Here is a 17,352-nt window from a genome sequence, read left to right as displayed (position 1 = left end):
GAGAGATTCTTCTATCCAGAATGATTGTCCTATGCGTCAACGGCTGGGGCTCGACAATTATGCCTGGGACTCTTTAGCATCGTTCTCTCATTTTCCTCTCAAATTCCCTACCATACTCTGGATCTTTTCGCTCTTGCATGTGTGCAGCCTATTATTTGTTCGTGGAAAGCAATGTGTACACTAACGATCAAAAATAAACTATACTTTAAAATGCATATTATCAGATATATATATATATATATATATATATATATATATATAATATATATATATATACTATATATATATATATATATATATATATATATATATATATATATTATATATATATATATACTATATAATATATATATATCTATATATATATATATATATATATATATATATATTGCCATTGTGTTAGACATCATAAACTACAGAAATGTTATAAACATACATTTTGACTTTTTCAACGCATTTTACTTTGCATTCAAGAATAAGAAATTTTCTGAATGATGACCTTAAGTTAAGCAGATTATATTTAAACTAACACTTTTATTACTTTTATTTGTACTCTCCTACGTTGTATGCAGTGTGTTGCATTATGTTATCTGTTAGTGTCACAGCACGCTGTTTTTTTATTGGCCGGGGTTGGCGTTCGTCCCAACTATAAAAGCGCCACTCCAATGCGACAGAGTACGGTATTTTACTTGTGCCTGGTTAACAGATCACACAACCTAAGTCTATAACATCAAGCAAGCTCCTTAGTGCATCAACGTAGTTCATCGAGAACACTGCTCCGTTTTGGTGCGTTTAAAGCTGTACCGTTCTGTTTGTGTCCTTGTGTGTGTGTTCGGGTATTCTGAATTAGTTTGAATTGTTTTACGAATAATTAACAATTGAGCAAATATTAAATAGATATACGGTAGGTTTTATAAAGTTTTTTTTATATACAAAAGTGTTGTCTTTTCTTCAGGTATTGCTCCAAAGAACAATCTGCTCTGGTGCATTTTAGGCTAAAATAATTATTATTTTCAAAGTAGCTATTTTTGAAGACCATAATTGTGAAATGAGTGGATGAAGCTAAGTTGAAGTGAAAATAGTTTTTTTATTATTATATACAATATGACCTGAAATAAGTGACATCATCTCATGCCTAAGATATACAAAAAGCAAATTTGATTTCTGAATTATGTTTAACGAATAAAAGTGTTAAAAACGTTACTAAAAAGGAACAACGGGATTTTTGAAATTTTCTAATTTATGATGAATTAATGAACAAGGACATATGAATGTTTGGTCAAATTTTTTGGTTACTAATTTGTTTCTTCTTCAACCACTACATTACGTGGGGTTTTGATCGGGAAAATCTCTCAGAACTTATCGTTGGATATATGATTTAATCTACATTGTTTCTTTACAAATAACAAATCTTTTATTTTAATTAAAATTCTCTTCGTCATAAATCTTTGATTATGTAGAAGAAAAAGGGAGCATGGAAATAAAATTCAATCGCTACAAATCACCTTATGATATCATTTTTCAGTGGTGGTCGCTCTATCTTATAAATTTTTCGTAACTGTTACAGTTTTTGACTAATTCCCAAGTTTGTTATTAGTCGATTTATCAGGGCTTATCCGTTAACATTGTTTAAATCTTTTGCATTTGGTTTGCATTTGCAAAATTGGTTTCAATGTGTCGATTCCAAGAAATCGAAGAAATGATCAAATAATACACAGGAAACTGTGAATAAATCGTTGAACAAATCCAAACAACGAAAAAATTATGGGAAACCCCATATGGATTTCACTAGATGTGTGATAACTATAAGGCTTTCTGGTCAGTTATTTAATCCTCGTATAAGAATATCGTGTTCACATATCGATGATTCGATGAATGATCGAGCATAGCCATTTAATTAGGCACACGAAGTACCCATGCAGCCTTCAACAAACACTAATGACTATAACTATTCAATTTCATTACCTAATATTGGCTAGAAATGTGATCATTTTGTTAAGCAAAACTAGCAGTGGGTCCCATTCATACATAAGACGCATTATTTTACACTTTTGCATAGTTTTTCTACAGTTTTAAAGACATATGTTTGATTTCCACATCAAAGCGGAATATTACTGAATATTATCATATTTATATTATCAATGAAGTGAAGAAAGTAGTATTCCGATACGTGATAAAGGGAACAGTCCAGAGAGCCTTAAAACAAAAAAGTGTGAAAATATGTGGTGTCTGCGAATGTTTAAATCTGGTTTTTATCTGGGGATAAGTAATTGCTTATACCAGATTATATACCCAGGTATATAATTGGATAGTAATATACCAAACATGTTCCTAAAACTTTTTTTTCAACTTGATAAAGTAAATTATTTTTTTACGTAGTTAGTCCAAATGAAGAACTTTTTATTTTATATTTTACAAAGTCAGGGCCACATCATATGCTCTCAAAGGCTGCATGCAGCCCCACGGACCGTAGTTTCTAGTTTACCACTGTTCTTTATAATGCTAATTGCATTATCAGATATAACACAGTTCAAAATAGAAGCATGTGAAATGGATCGATATTTGATATACGGTGTATTTGGCTAACTGCCAAATAGTACTAATGCCACTGTAGGATAGCTTTAATTTATTTGAAAAAAAAAACCTTGGTATTTAGACCCTTGGGTAAAGTAATTCTATGTATTTTCGATAATGTATTTAAAGTTAGACAATACTTACATTTAATTTCAGATCTGCTAGAAACTAAAAAATAATCAACAATGTCATCTATCTCAGATTTTCGTAAGAAGAAGCTACTGTACCTGTTCAACGTTTTCTTTGGTGAGTGTTCCGAAACTAATTTATGAAACATACATATAACAACGAACCCGCCACTCCTATAGGGGTTAACCACAATTTTTATGTTGGTATATACATTCGACTTGAATGCCATAGGCATAACATTAATACAATTATACAATTATTAACAGCAGCGGGTTTAGGGTATCGATGGCTCCAAGTGGCAAGAACTGTTGTGGCTCTTATTTGATGTGTGTAGGAAGGGATGAGGGGGGAGGGGAGAACAATTTGGCGTCATGTTATCTAGACTCAAATACCTATTACGTCAAATACCTATTATATGTTCAATACCTATTACGAGAATGTTCCCACTACTTTACCCACTGTATTATATTCATGCTGATATACTTCAAAGTTAAAAATACTCGATTCGAGATTACTGTGATACCGCGGAACTTGAAGTTATCATAAACACCTCCAATCGCGTTTGCTTATCCGCTGAGATAATCTCTTTTAGCATTTCTGCGAACCTGCATTAGCGTCATTCAAAAATAGATTGGCTTAACTCTGAGCGGTTCTACATACACCAAAAAAGCAGCTGAGACAATAACTGACATCATGCTTTGAAAGCGACTGACAGCATTTACGGTGAGAGAAATCTCCTCGGCATGCAAAGAACGATGGAGGTGAGAAAAATTTGAATTTTTATGGTGCAGTTTATGGTGAACGATCAATTGGAGTTAGTATTTTTACAGTCTAATAAGCACTTTGTAATTTTCTTTGTGTTTTATTTTCGAGCAAGGCGTCATGATTTAAATAAACAATACACGTATTCCCCGATATACGCTATACTCAATATACACGATTTTACTATACGCTACTTTCTAAATTTGACAGTTGTTCGAGCAAATTGTAATAATTTTACTCATCAAATGTAAAATGCAAAATAAACTCCCTTTTTGTCGAGTTTTAAAATCTATTTTACTAGGTACAAAATAGTAATCTCCAGTTGAAATCAGATTCAATAACTAATTCAGTAGCTAAAACCTTAAAAAATTAGCAAAATTATACGAAAACTAGCTATAATTTTATAAAAAACATTGAAATTCGACTTACGCTAATATTCGAGATACGCTACTGTCTCCGGTCCGCAATTATAGCGTATATCAGGGAATATCTAAAAAATTTGAGCTTTCTTTATATGCATGTTGATTTGTGAACTATAAATGTTCATTACGTTCACAGAAATTTAAATTATTTACTTCTTCTTTGGCACAACAATCGCTGTCGGTCAAGGCCTGCCTGTACGCACTAGTGAAAGTAAGCTTGGCTTTCAGTGACTTTTTATTACCATAGCAGGATAGTCAGTCCTACGTATGGGGGCACGGTCTATTCGGGACTTAAACCCATGACGGGCATGTTGTTACGTCGTACGAGTTGACGACTGTAGCACCAGACTGGCCTCAAGTTATTTATAAATTATAAAAAAATATAAATTATTTACAGTTAAATCAAAATAACTTCACTTAATATTGCTACTTCAAATAACTTCAAAGTTAACTGGAGCACAAACCACGAGACGCCGTCTGTATTTGACATTTTTATACAAAAGAACCACCTTGTACCGATGTCATGTATTAAAAAAAAGACAATACAGTTCTACCAATTTCGGCACATCTTCTTAACAAGCCTTCAAATTCCATCATCAACCCTACAGTGCTTATCAGCCGCAAAGTTCCAAAGAGAACTTGAAGCATTGAAGCTATGCATCGCTAGAACTAGAACGGTGATACGATTGTTTAAATACTAAACTCCAAAGTAAACCTCCGGCACTGAAACAAGTGTGATTTGAATAATGGTCGTTGGTGTTGATACCCATGTATCTGACCACGCGACCATTCATATAGATTTTTGCTCGGAAAGTTAGAAGTCTACATAGGTCATGAGAAGATGAAACTTGTTGAAACACATTGCAATAATAAAAGGACAGCAATATAATGATGAGTTGTATACGACGCCATCTATTGAGCAATCAATTGAAGCTATGGAGCTTTCGTTTTTTTTCTATGGATGGGGCCCTTTCCGTTGCATTGTATAGCAGTTTTTGAGCAGCTATCAAGAAGTTTTCAAAATGAAATCAACACCAGGTTGCGTCATGCACGTGTTGGAATCCCAATTGACATTTTCGAGCACGAATAATCGGGAAATCGAGCAAATTCCCTTAAACTGGAGCCTTAAACATCATTTAAACTGCACCAGTTTAAGGGAATTTAGTAAAAGGCCTTTAAAATCAACAGTGATGCGGCTTTTTCGTTGTTTTCTTCTACATTCGCTCGAAAATGATGTTTTCTATCGTTATAGCTGGTCATGTAGCCATGTTATACTTAAAAATACCAATTTTCATAGAATAACATCACACAAAATTTGATTTTGTTTTTCATAAAAAATCAAAGCTACAAATGTAAAATGAGCTCGACGGCATCGTCCATTGATAGAAGAAAGTCTAATTTACGAATGCACCAAATCTTAGCGCTTTCAATACACTTGATCACACACAAATTTATAATTTCAGGCGTATCCAGTACTAATCGAGCAGATATGGAAAAACAATTTCGAGCAAATGTCTCATGGGATATTGTTTATATGTATTACGTATGAAATCAGGTTTTATTTTTGAAACATTCAATAAAAACCAATAAAAACCATTAGAATGAGTTACCCGGCGCTCTAGCAGAAATCGAACACAACATCGAACATGTAAAATGTATGGGAAATGACATGGTCGATTTGTTGGTTATCAAATCGAAAATGTCAAATCCCATATATTCCACATAAATCGAAAAAAGACAATTTAATAAAATGAGTAAATGCATTATTGTTTAATTAAAATATTTTAAAAGCGTTAATAAAATAGTTTTAGCTGTTTAAATACTCTTTTTTGGTAAAAGCACGAAAAAAAATATTGGGTGTTTTCAGTACCCAAAGGTTATACGTGTAAAAAATATTCGACCGCATGTCCTCGTCGTGGAACCGTGTGTTCGAGAAATGAGCGGCAGATTCAGCATTGCATCCGATGAATTCAGGTATCATCAACGTTTTCAAGCATCATACCGCAGTCTTGGCATTAGCTAAGACAGATTCGGGAAGGGGTCCCGCGGTCTTGAGATAAAGTGTGAAACCCTGTAATGTTCGACAATGTAATAATTATATTCCAAAAGCCGTACACAATATAGATATTCAAGATCGGGCAGTTTTGGAATCTTTGAAAATGTGTGTATAACGGTTATCAGTTCAGAAATTTAAAAAAAATACATAAATTTCTTGTCAATGACAACTTTTAACTGTGAAAATCGAAATCGTTGTATCTGCGAATCGTCGTAACTCGAGGGGGTCGTAACTCGGGGCACGCCTGTATATTAAAAATGATGCTTGGGAATGTTTTAAGAAACTTAACGCTACTCCAACTACTACTGTAACGCAGAGGGCTGAGCCTTACCGTATTAATACACGATGCGCAATCTCAGATTGCGCATATATTCGTTTTATCAAAACATATGTCAAATCGCGTAGCCAACCCTGAGCTATAGACGTCATTTCCATACAATTTCAGATTGCGCCAAGATTGCGCATAAATTTTCAAGATTATATGTCCGAGATATATAATTTTTTTGACAGATAAATATATCAAACAGAACCGTTTGACAGATAAATATATGCGCCATCTGAGATTGCTCATCGTTTATTGATACGGTTACTTTTACCCTTTTACCTAATTTACCTAATTACATAATGGCTAAAGTTTCTGCTTGGAAGCTTAAACTAGCAACGGGCCATTGCTCATATTAGTGAAAAACTTATGAGGGTTTCGTTCACGCTCAATGAATCAACAAACCAATCAATTATGAAATGAGTAAATCATTTGCGTCGTTTCAATAAATCATAATTTAACAATAACACTTTTTACAGATGTCAACCAGAGTGGGGAAATTGATCGGAAGGATTTTGAATTAGCTATTGAGGTAAGGGCATAAGCATAATTCTATTGTCGTACAGTTTTTCCCCGAGTAACGTGAATAATGCGTCCCGGAGACATTTGCATTCGCACTCAGATTTTCGCGTAAGTCGATAATCATGTTTCGCAGACAAAATACTCTTATTTAATAATGATTTTTGATTACAATTAGTGCTTTTAAGCACTTTAATACTTATTTAATTCGATTCGTGTAGAAAAATCGGTTATTTCTGTCTTTTTTGTTTTTTAAAGTTTTTGGACAAATAGTAATTTATATTTTAATTGCAGTTGGAGAAAATTGTAGTGATTTGACACATCTTCTTCTTCTTTGGCACAACAACCGCAGTCAATCAAGACCTGCCAAAACCCACTAGTGAAGTGAGCTTGGCTTTCAGTGACATATTGTTACCATAGCAGGATAGTCAGTCCTACGTATGGGGGCACGATCTATTCGGGACTTGACGGGCATGTTGTTACGTCATACGAGTTGACGGCTGTACTACCAGACCGGCCCGACACATAAACTGTCTAAAATAGAAATTTGCGTAACTCAAATTCGCGAAACTCGAATGTCGCGAAACTCGGGGAAAGACTGTATATAAATTTGGAAATTCATGTTACATTGCGTAAAATTTCATAAAACAAATGTTATTGTATGGTGAGCGTAGGATATTGCTGCGTGCTATTATGTGAATACACAGCTTTTGGATATCGATGTTTGTTTTCTCATAACCTTTTTTTTATCGCCACATTCACATTTTTAGAAAATCTGTACATTGCGTGGTTGGCCTGCAGGTAATCCAAAGAACATAGAGACGCACGACTGTATGTTCAAGATCTGGGAAGGCTTACGCTCCAAGGCAGATAAGGACAACGATGGGCAGGTAAATACTACTTCATACTATTATACTACTAATTCCCCAAGGGATGAATTTAGACTTTTGCCCAAGGGGGGCAATTTTTCGATCAAAATTTTGCTAAATACCTTGGGTTGCCACACTCTACCCCCGCTATTGAACTTGGGAGGGAAATCCTACATGCCTCAACATGGAGGAAAAGCTGCAAAAAGACTGAAAACCACTGCGTTAGAACAATACAACAGTGCACAGGAAACGTGAAAGCTTTCAAAGCGAGGAAAGCTTCACTGACTGACAATTCCGCCAATAGATGGCGCGGAACCACGTCGATGCGTTACCTGGCGCTCAGGCTTTTGTTTCGTCAGGATTTGACATCCTATGTGCAGATAATTAAGATAAAATATATTATTATTAAGATGTTTAAATATGTTAAGTACAAGGATGTATATTATTTCACTATTCCAAGTATGATTTGCTCATGTTGAATCACAAATACATTTGGTGCGAAGGCGTTATAATTGGGCTGAATTAAGTTAAAAAAAATTGTACATTGATTCTGATTTCAATATCCTCGTTTTAACAATAGGAGGACAAAAAAAAACATTATTTAAATTATTTTATCATTTATTATGATTAAAGCAGTTACATTTTTTATTCAGAAAGAACGGCTTCGGCCATAACGCTTATTTAAGTTGTTATAATAGTAGGTCTTAAAAATGTTACAGCTCTGGTTGATGTTGGTTATATTAAGATGATTAAAATGATGAATTATATAAATTATTATATGTTGAAAAAACATAATTTAATGAAAAATTTCTGCTTTTCTATTCATATTCCATCAAAATAAACAGAATCATCCATAAGATGCATAATTACTATTTCAATTAATGTAGTGCAGCTTTGAAGGATTCTTTTTCTTCTTCCTTGGCACAAAAACCACCACAAAAAGTTTAAATTACCAGCCATCACTCCCATAAAAAATGTACGGGATACGATATATATATATATATATATATATATATATATATATATATATATATATATATATATATATATATATATATATATATATATATATATATATATATATATATATAATCATGTAAAACATCGTATACAATACTTTGTAAATGTTTGAAATATGCATGATGCATTATTCTTTATGTTATTCTATACTCATGAAATTGTGTTTATCAAGCAAATATGTTTATAGTATCGACTTTAAAACAATAAAAACCAATAAAAAAAAGTATCATTAAATCAATATCATTATTTATCAATATCATATCAAATTAATAAACAAGATGCTTTCAATGTATTTTACATTGAACATCAGCAACATCTTCCATTTAAAAGACAGGTTGTCAAACTTGAAAAATATTTAAAATTAGTAACCTAGATTAGAAAAACCTCATTTCTTCACTAAATTAAATAAGTCTTATGTCCGTACTTTAATACCAAATTTGAATTTTCAATACAACAAAATTTCTTGAAGTTTTAATTTGAAAAAGAATAATTTCTAATACAAAATGTATGGAATACCCGGATATGTCGATCATAGAGATGAAGGTGTAAATTTGGTCATTGAGACAACGGTTAAAGCTTTAAAATGGAGTAACATTTCCAATAAGTATTAAGCAAACACACATATACACATATAACACAAATAATGAAACGTCATTCGATCTTGCTACCGAGGAAACTTGCTTCTGAGGAATATCGAGCGAGATTGCAGACGAGGCAGGTATGATAACTGAACTGTTCTACTGTTATCGAGCTACCCGCGGCTGAGGATATCTCGCTTCTTGTATTTCTGGCCTTATACGGTTGTCACACAAGGCGTAAACTCAAAAAGTTTACGCTTGATTTGTATGGGAGAGCGTAAACTTACTGTCAAATGATTATAGGGATGTATGGCTGATATCCAGTTTACGCATCGTGTGACGTCCCTATTACTTATTTCCCTAAATTCAGTTTACGCATCGTGTGACGTCCCGATTACTATACGAATTATCCTATGTAACAAAGCAAAAATGGAAATTTTTATTTTTTTGGGAATAACTGTGTTTTCTGTGCCAGCTAGTAAATTATATTTCTTTCGATCCGATTGCTATTCCAATTGCGATAGGAATTTCAATCGAATCGCAATTCTAATCCCAAACCCAATCTTAATCCGAATCGCAATCGCAAACGCAATCGCAATTGCAATCGCAATGGAATCTTGAAGAGACTCAAATCATAAAAATGGGATCCGATCCGACCAATCTTTCCAGAGATTGAATTTTTGAATCTTCCGAATCTCCAATATCCCAACACTACTAATATCCCAACACTAACACTCCCCACTAAAGAAGTCGCACTCGATAGTTGGGTTGTTTGGCTGATGGTGAAAGTGATGAAATACATTGCAATGGCTTTACTAAATAGCTCCATGGCTATAATACCGGCGGTTAAGGCCTTCAAAGCTATAGGAGACAATCCCAATACTGAGGTGTCAACTAGTGAGCAACCCGACTAAAAACCCCAACTAGTGAGGTTATACTGCAGTAGAAATGTACATACAATTTGGCTTGGATATTTTTCTACAATCATAACGTTTTTACAATGTTATTTTGTTTCAGGTTTCTGTTGACGAATGGTGCAACATGTGGGATGCTTACGCCAAAGATCCTAGTACAGTCATGGATTGGCAGATAAGGTGAATATCAGAAATGGCGTTTTCTACAGCCATGTTATTAATTTTTTAACAATGCACTAAGATAAGGTGCAGTAATTACAGTAATATCCTCGATTATTCAAATATGACCACATCATCAACTTGATGATTTTTGTTAGAAATTTTGTTTGCACTTGAACGGACACTCTGATTGGAGAAACATTTAGAACAAATTCTACTCATTACCAGTGTTTATGCTAGCAATACACCGGTGTCCGCAATGTGAAAAAATGTTTAGCGAGTTTTATGAACATAATCAAATCATTTTTTAGAGTTATAGCAGTGCTTCACCTGATGCAATTTTATCGGACGCTAGTGTCAAACGCTATTTCGGTTCATATTGTGATTATTTTAATTAATTTTAATAGTTCAAACATTATTGAAAAAAAAGTTCGATGTTGTTCCTACATGACCTGCATAATTACATTGATAGATAACATTGAATGCGACGATCCGATGGAATCAAAACATTTTAATTTCGTCGTACGACGAAATAGCACGTCCGACGTTTTCTGTCAAATCTTTTATAAAATATTAACAGGCCTTCCGATCAAAGCGCATCGGATGAGGCACTGCCACCTTTTTTAGAAATTAAATACAGTCTGTTCCAGAGTAACGCGATTCTAAACATGCATGGATATGGAGATACTCTATTATCTTCAAACCCCCAAATCAGTTGTTTGGGGGGTTTTACGATTCCAGCCTGCTTTATTACATGAAGTTTGACAGTTGACGGCTGAAATCATTTCAAAACTCCATACAAAACCAGACGTAAAGGCTCCATCACATTGAGAAATTTTAAATAGTATTCACATAAAACTTTTTTACTGAAGTTCAATACAATTGATATGATTTTTTTAAGCTAAAAATGCAGCAGTAAAAAAGTTTACTGAATCATTCAGTAATGTTCGGTGCTCATCAAAATGACAGCTCGATTACCGAAATCACAGTAAAGCCATTCTCATAATAACGATTTTTGAGTAGTTGGTAGCGAAAAAAAGCGTCGAAATATTTCATTAAAATTTAGTTTTTTTATTGATGAGCAGAGATTGCCACTCGCTCAGTTCATATTCATCCATGTTTTATTTTGTTTGTTACTGTTTTTATACTGTATGTTGTCGCAACAAGTTTTAATGTTTCAGTAAGCGCTAGGAACCACGAAGTTTCAGTAAGCACAATTGTAGCAAAGATTTTAAACACCAACAAGGCCGCCAATTCGTTCAAATTAATCCCGCAAGCCGTAATCTCACCTGAATTTTGATCGGCGTGGCTCTAAGCGCCTACCAAATCGTCTTTTTCCTCATCATGTGCGTTGTTTTGTTTTGATGTTCTGATTGACAGGTAGATTTGATGAATTAATTGATATTAATTGCTGCATTTTCAGTAAATTGTTTTACAGTGAATTATATTCAATGTAACGACTTCTTCTGACTTTGATTTTACTGATTTTCAGTAAATTTTGTATTACTCAAATGCAATTGTGTTCCTGAAAATCAGAAAAAACCAAGACATTTCTGCTGAAAACCAGTACAATATTATATTACTGAACCGTTTCAGTAAAAAACTTTACTGAAGCAGGATGTGAAAATTTGCTGTGTTGGTTTGACAACATTTACCTCGGTCGAAAAATTAATTGGCCCTAGCCAATTTAGATTCTGTCAAGAAGGAGAATTCCACTATCAAAGTGTAAAATTTTGTTTTTTAGCAAGAGGCACGTAAACCAGATATGTGAATGTCGTCGCAAAACAAATTCTTCAACACAAAATAGTTATATGAAACAGCCATGTTTTACATAAAATTCTGTTCCATAGTTGTGAAATTATTCTTGTAATGTAATAGAGCCGTAAAGCCATCCTCAGATTTTCAGCCTAGATTATTTTAGCCCGGAAAAGTATTTTATTTTTGCCTGACGCAAGTGCGATCAGGTTAGTTCATGAATGATTTGATAGTTTATCTGTCAAATCAGTTGCAATAAATTGCTTATCTACTAAAATTTTTATATCATCTCAAAGCAAGAAATATCCTAATTTTCTGCATGATTCGTATTGAATCAATGGTCTTAAATTTAAACAAATACAGTCAGAATTCAATAGTTGAACCAAGACCTATTAAGGAGAATAGGTCGATGCAAAGCCCGTTGCTAGGTTGCCATTTTCAGCTCCCTTTTGGCCGTTTCATGAAAAAGTGTTTACAAACAAACAGATAATAGTTAACGCGGAAAAGTGGATGAATTTACTATTAGGAAGATTATTTTGGTTAAATTTCTTCGGTCAACCACTTCTGGAGAATAGGAGAAGTAATTGCAGTCTATTCAGTATTCAGAAACATTGATAATCTTTTTCACTCCATTTCCATTCCGTGACGACAAAGCACTACCGTTTGCATCGGTTCTGCTGGAAGAACGAAATGTTTAACAGGTATAAAACAGCACAGTACATGTTTCAACTGGGTAAAAGAAGTCCTATTTACTTTCAATTAAACACTGAAAGAAAAAATAAACATCCCATCGACACACACTGGTACAATATGCATACCGTCCTTTGCTTATAACCCGGGGACGAATGATAAATGAGATCCATGGATTGAATCAGCCATGTAATATTCTAATTAGATTCTAATTCTTATAATATTCTAAAAGAAAATGAGTGCAAAATGCTGAACAAAACTCACGTTCACTTCATAGCAACGTCCATCGCTAAACATAAACAATGTTCACTTTAACTGTCAAAATTTTCCCATGGCTTTCTGTCATTTTACTCTAAACGCTTCGACCTGTTCTCTTTCAAGGACCTTGGGAAAAACGTGCCAACTAAAAAGCACATATTCAATAGTTGGCAGGGAATCGAAGTTCAACCAGTGAGTTCGGACTATATATATAATTATATTAGACGCATTTCGTTATGAAAAACGTGATATTCTATATACGGGGATCTTCGAGTTACGTGAATGCCACGGGAACGCATAAACCATGTGTCTCGGGAGCAGACTGTATTATTCTCATGGACATTAAGGCTAAGTTAGGCAACATTAGTAATGTATAAAATACCGATAACAAACAACATTAAGATGAGAATAATGAATGTTCAACTGAACGTTATGTTCAATGAATGAATGAAGAATGAATGAATGAATGAATGAATGAATGAATGAATGAATGAATGAATGAATGAATGAATGAATGAATGAATGAATGAATGAATGAATGAATGAATGAATGAATGAATGAATGAATGAATGAATGAATGAATGAATGAATGAATGAATGAATGAATGAATGAATGAATGAATGAATGAATGAATGAATGAATGAATGAATGAATGAATGAATGAATTAATTAATGAATGAATGAATGAATGAATGAATGAATACGAAAGAATACTTGTAATGAATAGTAATAATAATAATTAGTATATTTGATTTCCGTCGAGTATTTGTTTAATTTAACAGCTTTATAAAAAAATTACAGATACATGAACTTTATGTTCGACCTGGAAGATGCTTCACACGATGGCACTATCGATGGCGATGAATTCTCTATAGTATGCTCAAGCTACGGCGTAGATAAAAACGAGTGCCAAGAGGCGTTTAAAAAGATGTCAAAGGTTTGTCAATCATTCGGATCAACTGAATTGTTCATAGTTCATTGCTATTTAAACTAAACAAAGTTTTCTGCATTATCCAACAATGAAGTTCTAAGCAAGAATATTTAAAGTCTGCTTGGTCATTGTAACAAATTAATCTTCCGTAATATATGTAACATGGAAGATTCAATTAGATACACATTTTTTCATTATAGATATATTAAACATTCAATAGAGTCAAAACAAAACACATGCGATATCTAATTCCACCTTTTACTCGTCAAAATTGTTAATATGGTCATTCTTATTAGTGATGGAAAATTGAAGTTTTAGTCGGGATCGAGGCCAATTCTGGAGCCGATTCCGATTTTGATTCCGAATCCGTTTTCAATTCTAAAGACGGAATCGGATACAGATATTTCTTGGCAATTGTGTTCCTCTTCCAATGTTAGGGGCTAACTACATTCTGTTCCGAAGTTACGCGGTTCTCGACTTAAGCGGATTAGGAGATACAGGCGGTCCCCAAGATACACGGTTGATGGGGACCGAAATCGGCCGCAAAATACCGCGTATCTCGAATATCCGCGTAAGTCGAATCTCGTGATTTCCAGCTAAAATATCACTAATTTTCGTGCAATTTTGCAAGTAGGGGGTGTTTAAGCCACCAAATTAATTATTCCATATGTTTCTACTGAATTGAAAAGTTTGAACCTTTTGAAATGGTATTTTAAATTCGATCAATACGGAAACTATTTTGTATTTCACAATGGATGTTTCAAATCAGTGCAATTAGCTCAAAGAACTGTCAAATTTGGAAAACCGCATATCTCCAAATCCTATAAGAGTATGAGAGATACCGTATATCTCGGGGACCGCCTGTAGTCTGAAGTTTCGGCCTACGATCTTAAAAGGGAAAGGAACTCTCTCGTTGGTTTGCAAAATTTTAACAAACAAAGATGCACAAGATTGATAAACTTCAATAATAGCGTAAATGAAAAAAAAAAAATAATTTGTTGGGAATATTAGCGGTTGGTTATTTATTTGGGCTGTGTTAATGATCTAGTGTTGTTGTAGGGAACTTTGCAAGTGATATGAATTTGGCTACAGGCGTAACTTTTCTTCTGGCATTTTTTTTTTCGTGTTGCAAACAAATACATTTTTCTTTTTTCTTTTTGTAAATTTAGGGCGCTTTGGAGGTAAACCGCGAGCAGTTTGGTGAATTATGGCATGAGTATTTTTCTTCAGACGATACAACTTCTCCTGGCAACTTCATTTTTGGCAAAACATCCTTCTAACGGAGTTTCAGTGTTTAAATATTTGAATAACTGAAGGCTTTTGGGATAACCGATTCGACAATAATTAACTCACGCAGAAAGGTATCATAATAAACGATTTTGATAATGATGACGTTAGCGACAACGCATTAATAATGTGTAGCTAAACGTCAACAACCGAACCAAATGTGTCAATCAGGCAGCGGTAATCGCTGATGCAGGCATGCGTGCGTTTTCTGAAAATGTATGGAATTTGACACCCGCAGCGGGTGACAGTTTGCAACCGCATGCGTCAGAATCAAACTTTTGTCAGAATCAAACTTGTGTAACAGTATAACGTAACAAAACAAACAATTTTGATTTTTCCGCACGCACGCCCGCACGCCCGCAGTAGCGATTACCGCTGCCTCAATAACAGCATGGAAAACGATGTAATAAAAAATCGATAACAAAATATTGAATGTTCTTTAAATTTATGGCATTGCTAATGTTGCTAATGACTGTTGCTAATATGGATTACTAAAGCTAGACTAAATAAAATATATTTATCTGCGGCGATGACTTTTGTCAATCTGATTTCTGTCGTTTTTTGCGTTAATATAAGTTTATGAGGTACTGGCTTAACAACATGCCCGTCATAGGTTCAAGCCCCAAATAGACCGTGCCGCCATACGTAGGACTGAGTATCCTGCTATGGGGGGAAATCAAAAAGTCACTGAAAGCCAACCCCACAAGTGGGTTGGCAGGCCTTGACCGGCATCGGTTGTTGAGCCAAAGAATAAGAAGAAGAAGAAGAATGAGGTACTCGCTGAATTCGAGATATGGCAGTTGGTCAACGAACTAATTAATTAATTAATCACAACAAACGAGCTTTATTATTGCAAAGAGATAGTTTTATTTGATACACATAAGCCAAACAAGTATGCATTCAACACATGGTCTACACGCCCTTAAAACCTAGCAGAACTATTAAATTTAACAACTCAAACTAGAATAATTTGAGGTTATTTATATCGTTGTTCGTAAAGTTTCATTAAAAAAAAACATTTAGTTCAATTAATGAAATCAACTTCTTCTTCTTTTTATTTGGCACAAAAATCGTTGTCGGCAAGACCTGTATATACCACTAGTGGGGCAGGATTTCAGTGACTTCCCAAGTGCCACAAATCCACTTAACGACTACCAAACGGGTTCTAAACCCTCAAGCTCTCAACCTAAACGGAATATAAAAAGACTTCGTTTAGCAGCCGGTGAACGACTTATGCATTCTAAAACTAGCAAAAAGCTGATGGCGCCATCTGTTGGGGGGATTCCCAACCAGTGGAGCGCTTTCCTCGCTTTGAGAGCTTTCTCCTTCCCTCTGTACTGTTATAAGGTTTCGCTTTCAAGTTATGAATCGCTAGAACTATAACGGCAATCCGATTGTTTAAATACTAAATTTAATTATAATAAGTTAATCAGAAGCAAGTCAAATTTGAAAATTGGTCGTTGATGTTGCTATCCATGTATCCGTCCAATTAGACATAGAGCGACAACGTCGCGCGCGACGAAAAATAGCTCAAAATTTCACTCGGTGTAGATCAAAGTAGCTCATTTGACTCAGTCAACCAACTTGTTTTTTATTTGAAAACACACAAAAATAGGTTAAAATGTGTTCAAATCTATTTTTTGCGTTTGGCATTAATCTGGCTTGTAAACAAAGTAGATAATTCGATTATTTCGGATGAAGCAAAATTGTCGCGCGCGACGAGTAGCTCTGTTTGCAAAATTGAGCTACATTTTGTCGCGCGCGACGTCGTCGCGCGCGACGTTGTCGCTGTATGTCTATTTGGACGGTATCAGACCAAACGAACATTCAAAATCATATTTTTGCTCGGAAAGTTAGAAGGCTATATAGGTAATGGTTAGATGAAGCTTGTAGAAACACACACATTGCAAGAAAAGGACAGCAATATAATACGCCATCTATTGAGCGAACGAGTGAAGCTATTGAGCCTTCATTGTTCTTTCAATGGATATTTGATTTTCCAGTCGTTAAAGCTTTATCTGTGGTGCTTGGGTTGTTGATAATTTTTAGCAGGAAATTCAGTCCTAGAAAGTTGTTAAGTCATACTAGTTGACGATTGTACCTCG

The 17,352-nt window shown here is 34.4% G+C and overlaps 1 protein-coding gene across 2 annotated transcripts; it reads left to right on the top strand.

Moving 5' to 3' along the window:
- The first annotated feature begins 683 nt into the window (after positions 1-683).
- Positions 684-15,905, top strand: LOC121589186 (calexcitin-1). Of its 2 annotated transcripts, none has more exons than XM_041907893.1 (7): positions 684-786; positions 2,731-2,820; positions 6,745-6,797; positions 7,555-7,674; positions 10,269-10,345; positions 13,831-13,966; positions 15,130-15,905. In XM_041907893.1, the coding sequence occupies exons 2-7, from the start codon at positions 2,760-2,762 to the stop codon at positions 15,238-15,240; spliced, it is 558 nt and encodes a 185-aa protein (XP_041763827.1). In that variant the 5' UTR covers positions 684-786; positions 2,731-2,759; the 3' UTR covers positions 15,241-15,905. The 2 variants fall into 2 exon arrangements, with proteins under 2 accessions (XP_041763827.1, XP_041763826.1); XM_041907892.1 differs by having other exon boundaries at positions 684-904.
- The last annotated feature ends 1,447 nt before the right edge of the window (positions 15,906-17,352 follow it).

The sequence above is a fragment of the Anopheles merus genome, chromosome 2R (assembly GCF_017562075.2).
Source record: "Anopheles merus strain MAF chromosome 2R, AmerM5.1, whole genome shotgun sequence".
In the NCBI taxonomy this organism is placed as follows: Eukaryota; Metazoa; Arthropoda; class Insecta; order Diptera; family Culicidae; genus Anopheles; species Anopheles merus.
Note: the sequence above shows the minus strand (reverse complement) of the source record. Positions and strands in the feature narration are given on the sequence as shown.

Excerpts from the sequence above, each read along its gene's own strand:
- LOC121589186 (XM_041907893.1), top strand. The coding sequence starts at position 2,760 with ATGTCATCTATCTCAGATTTTCGTAAGAAGAAGCTACTGTACCTGTTC. Across the intron at positions 6,798-7,554 it reads ATTTTGAATTAGCTATTGAG|AAAATCTGTACATTGCGTGG; the intron begins GTAAGGGCATAA and ends TCACATTTTTAG. Across the intron at positions 10,346-13,830 it reads GTCATGGATTGGCAGATAAG|ATACATGAACTTTATGTTCG; the intron begins GTGAATATCAGA and ends AAAAAATTACAG.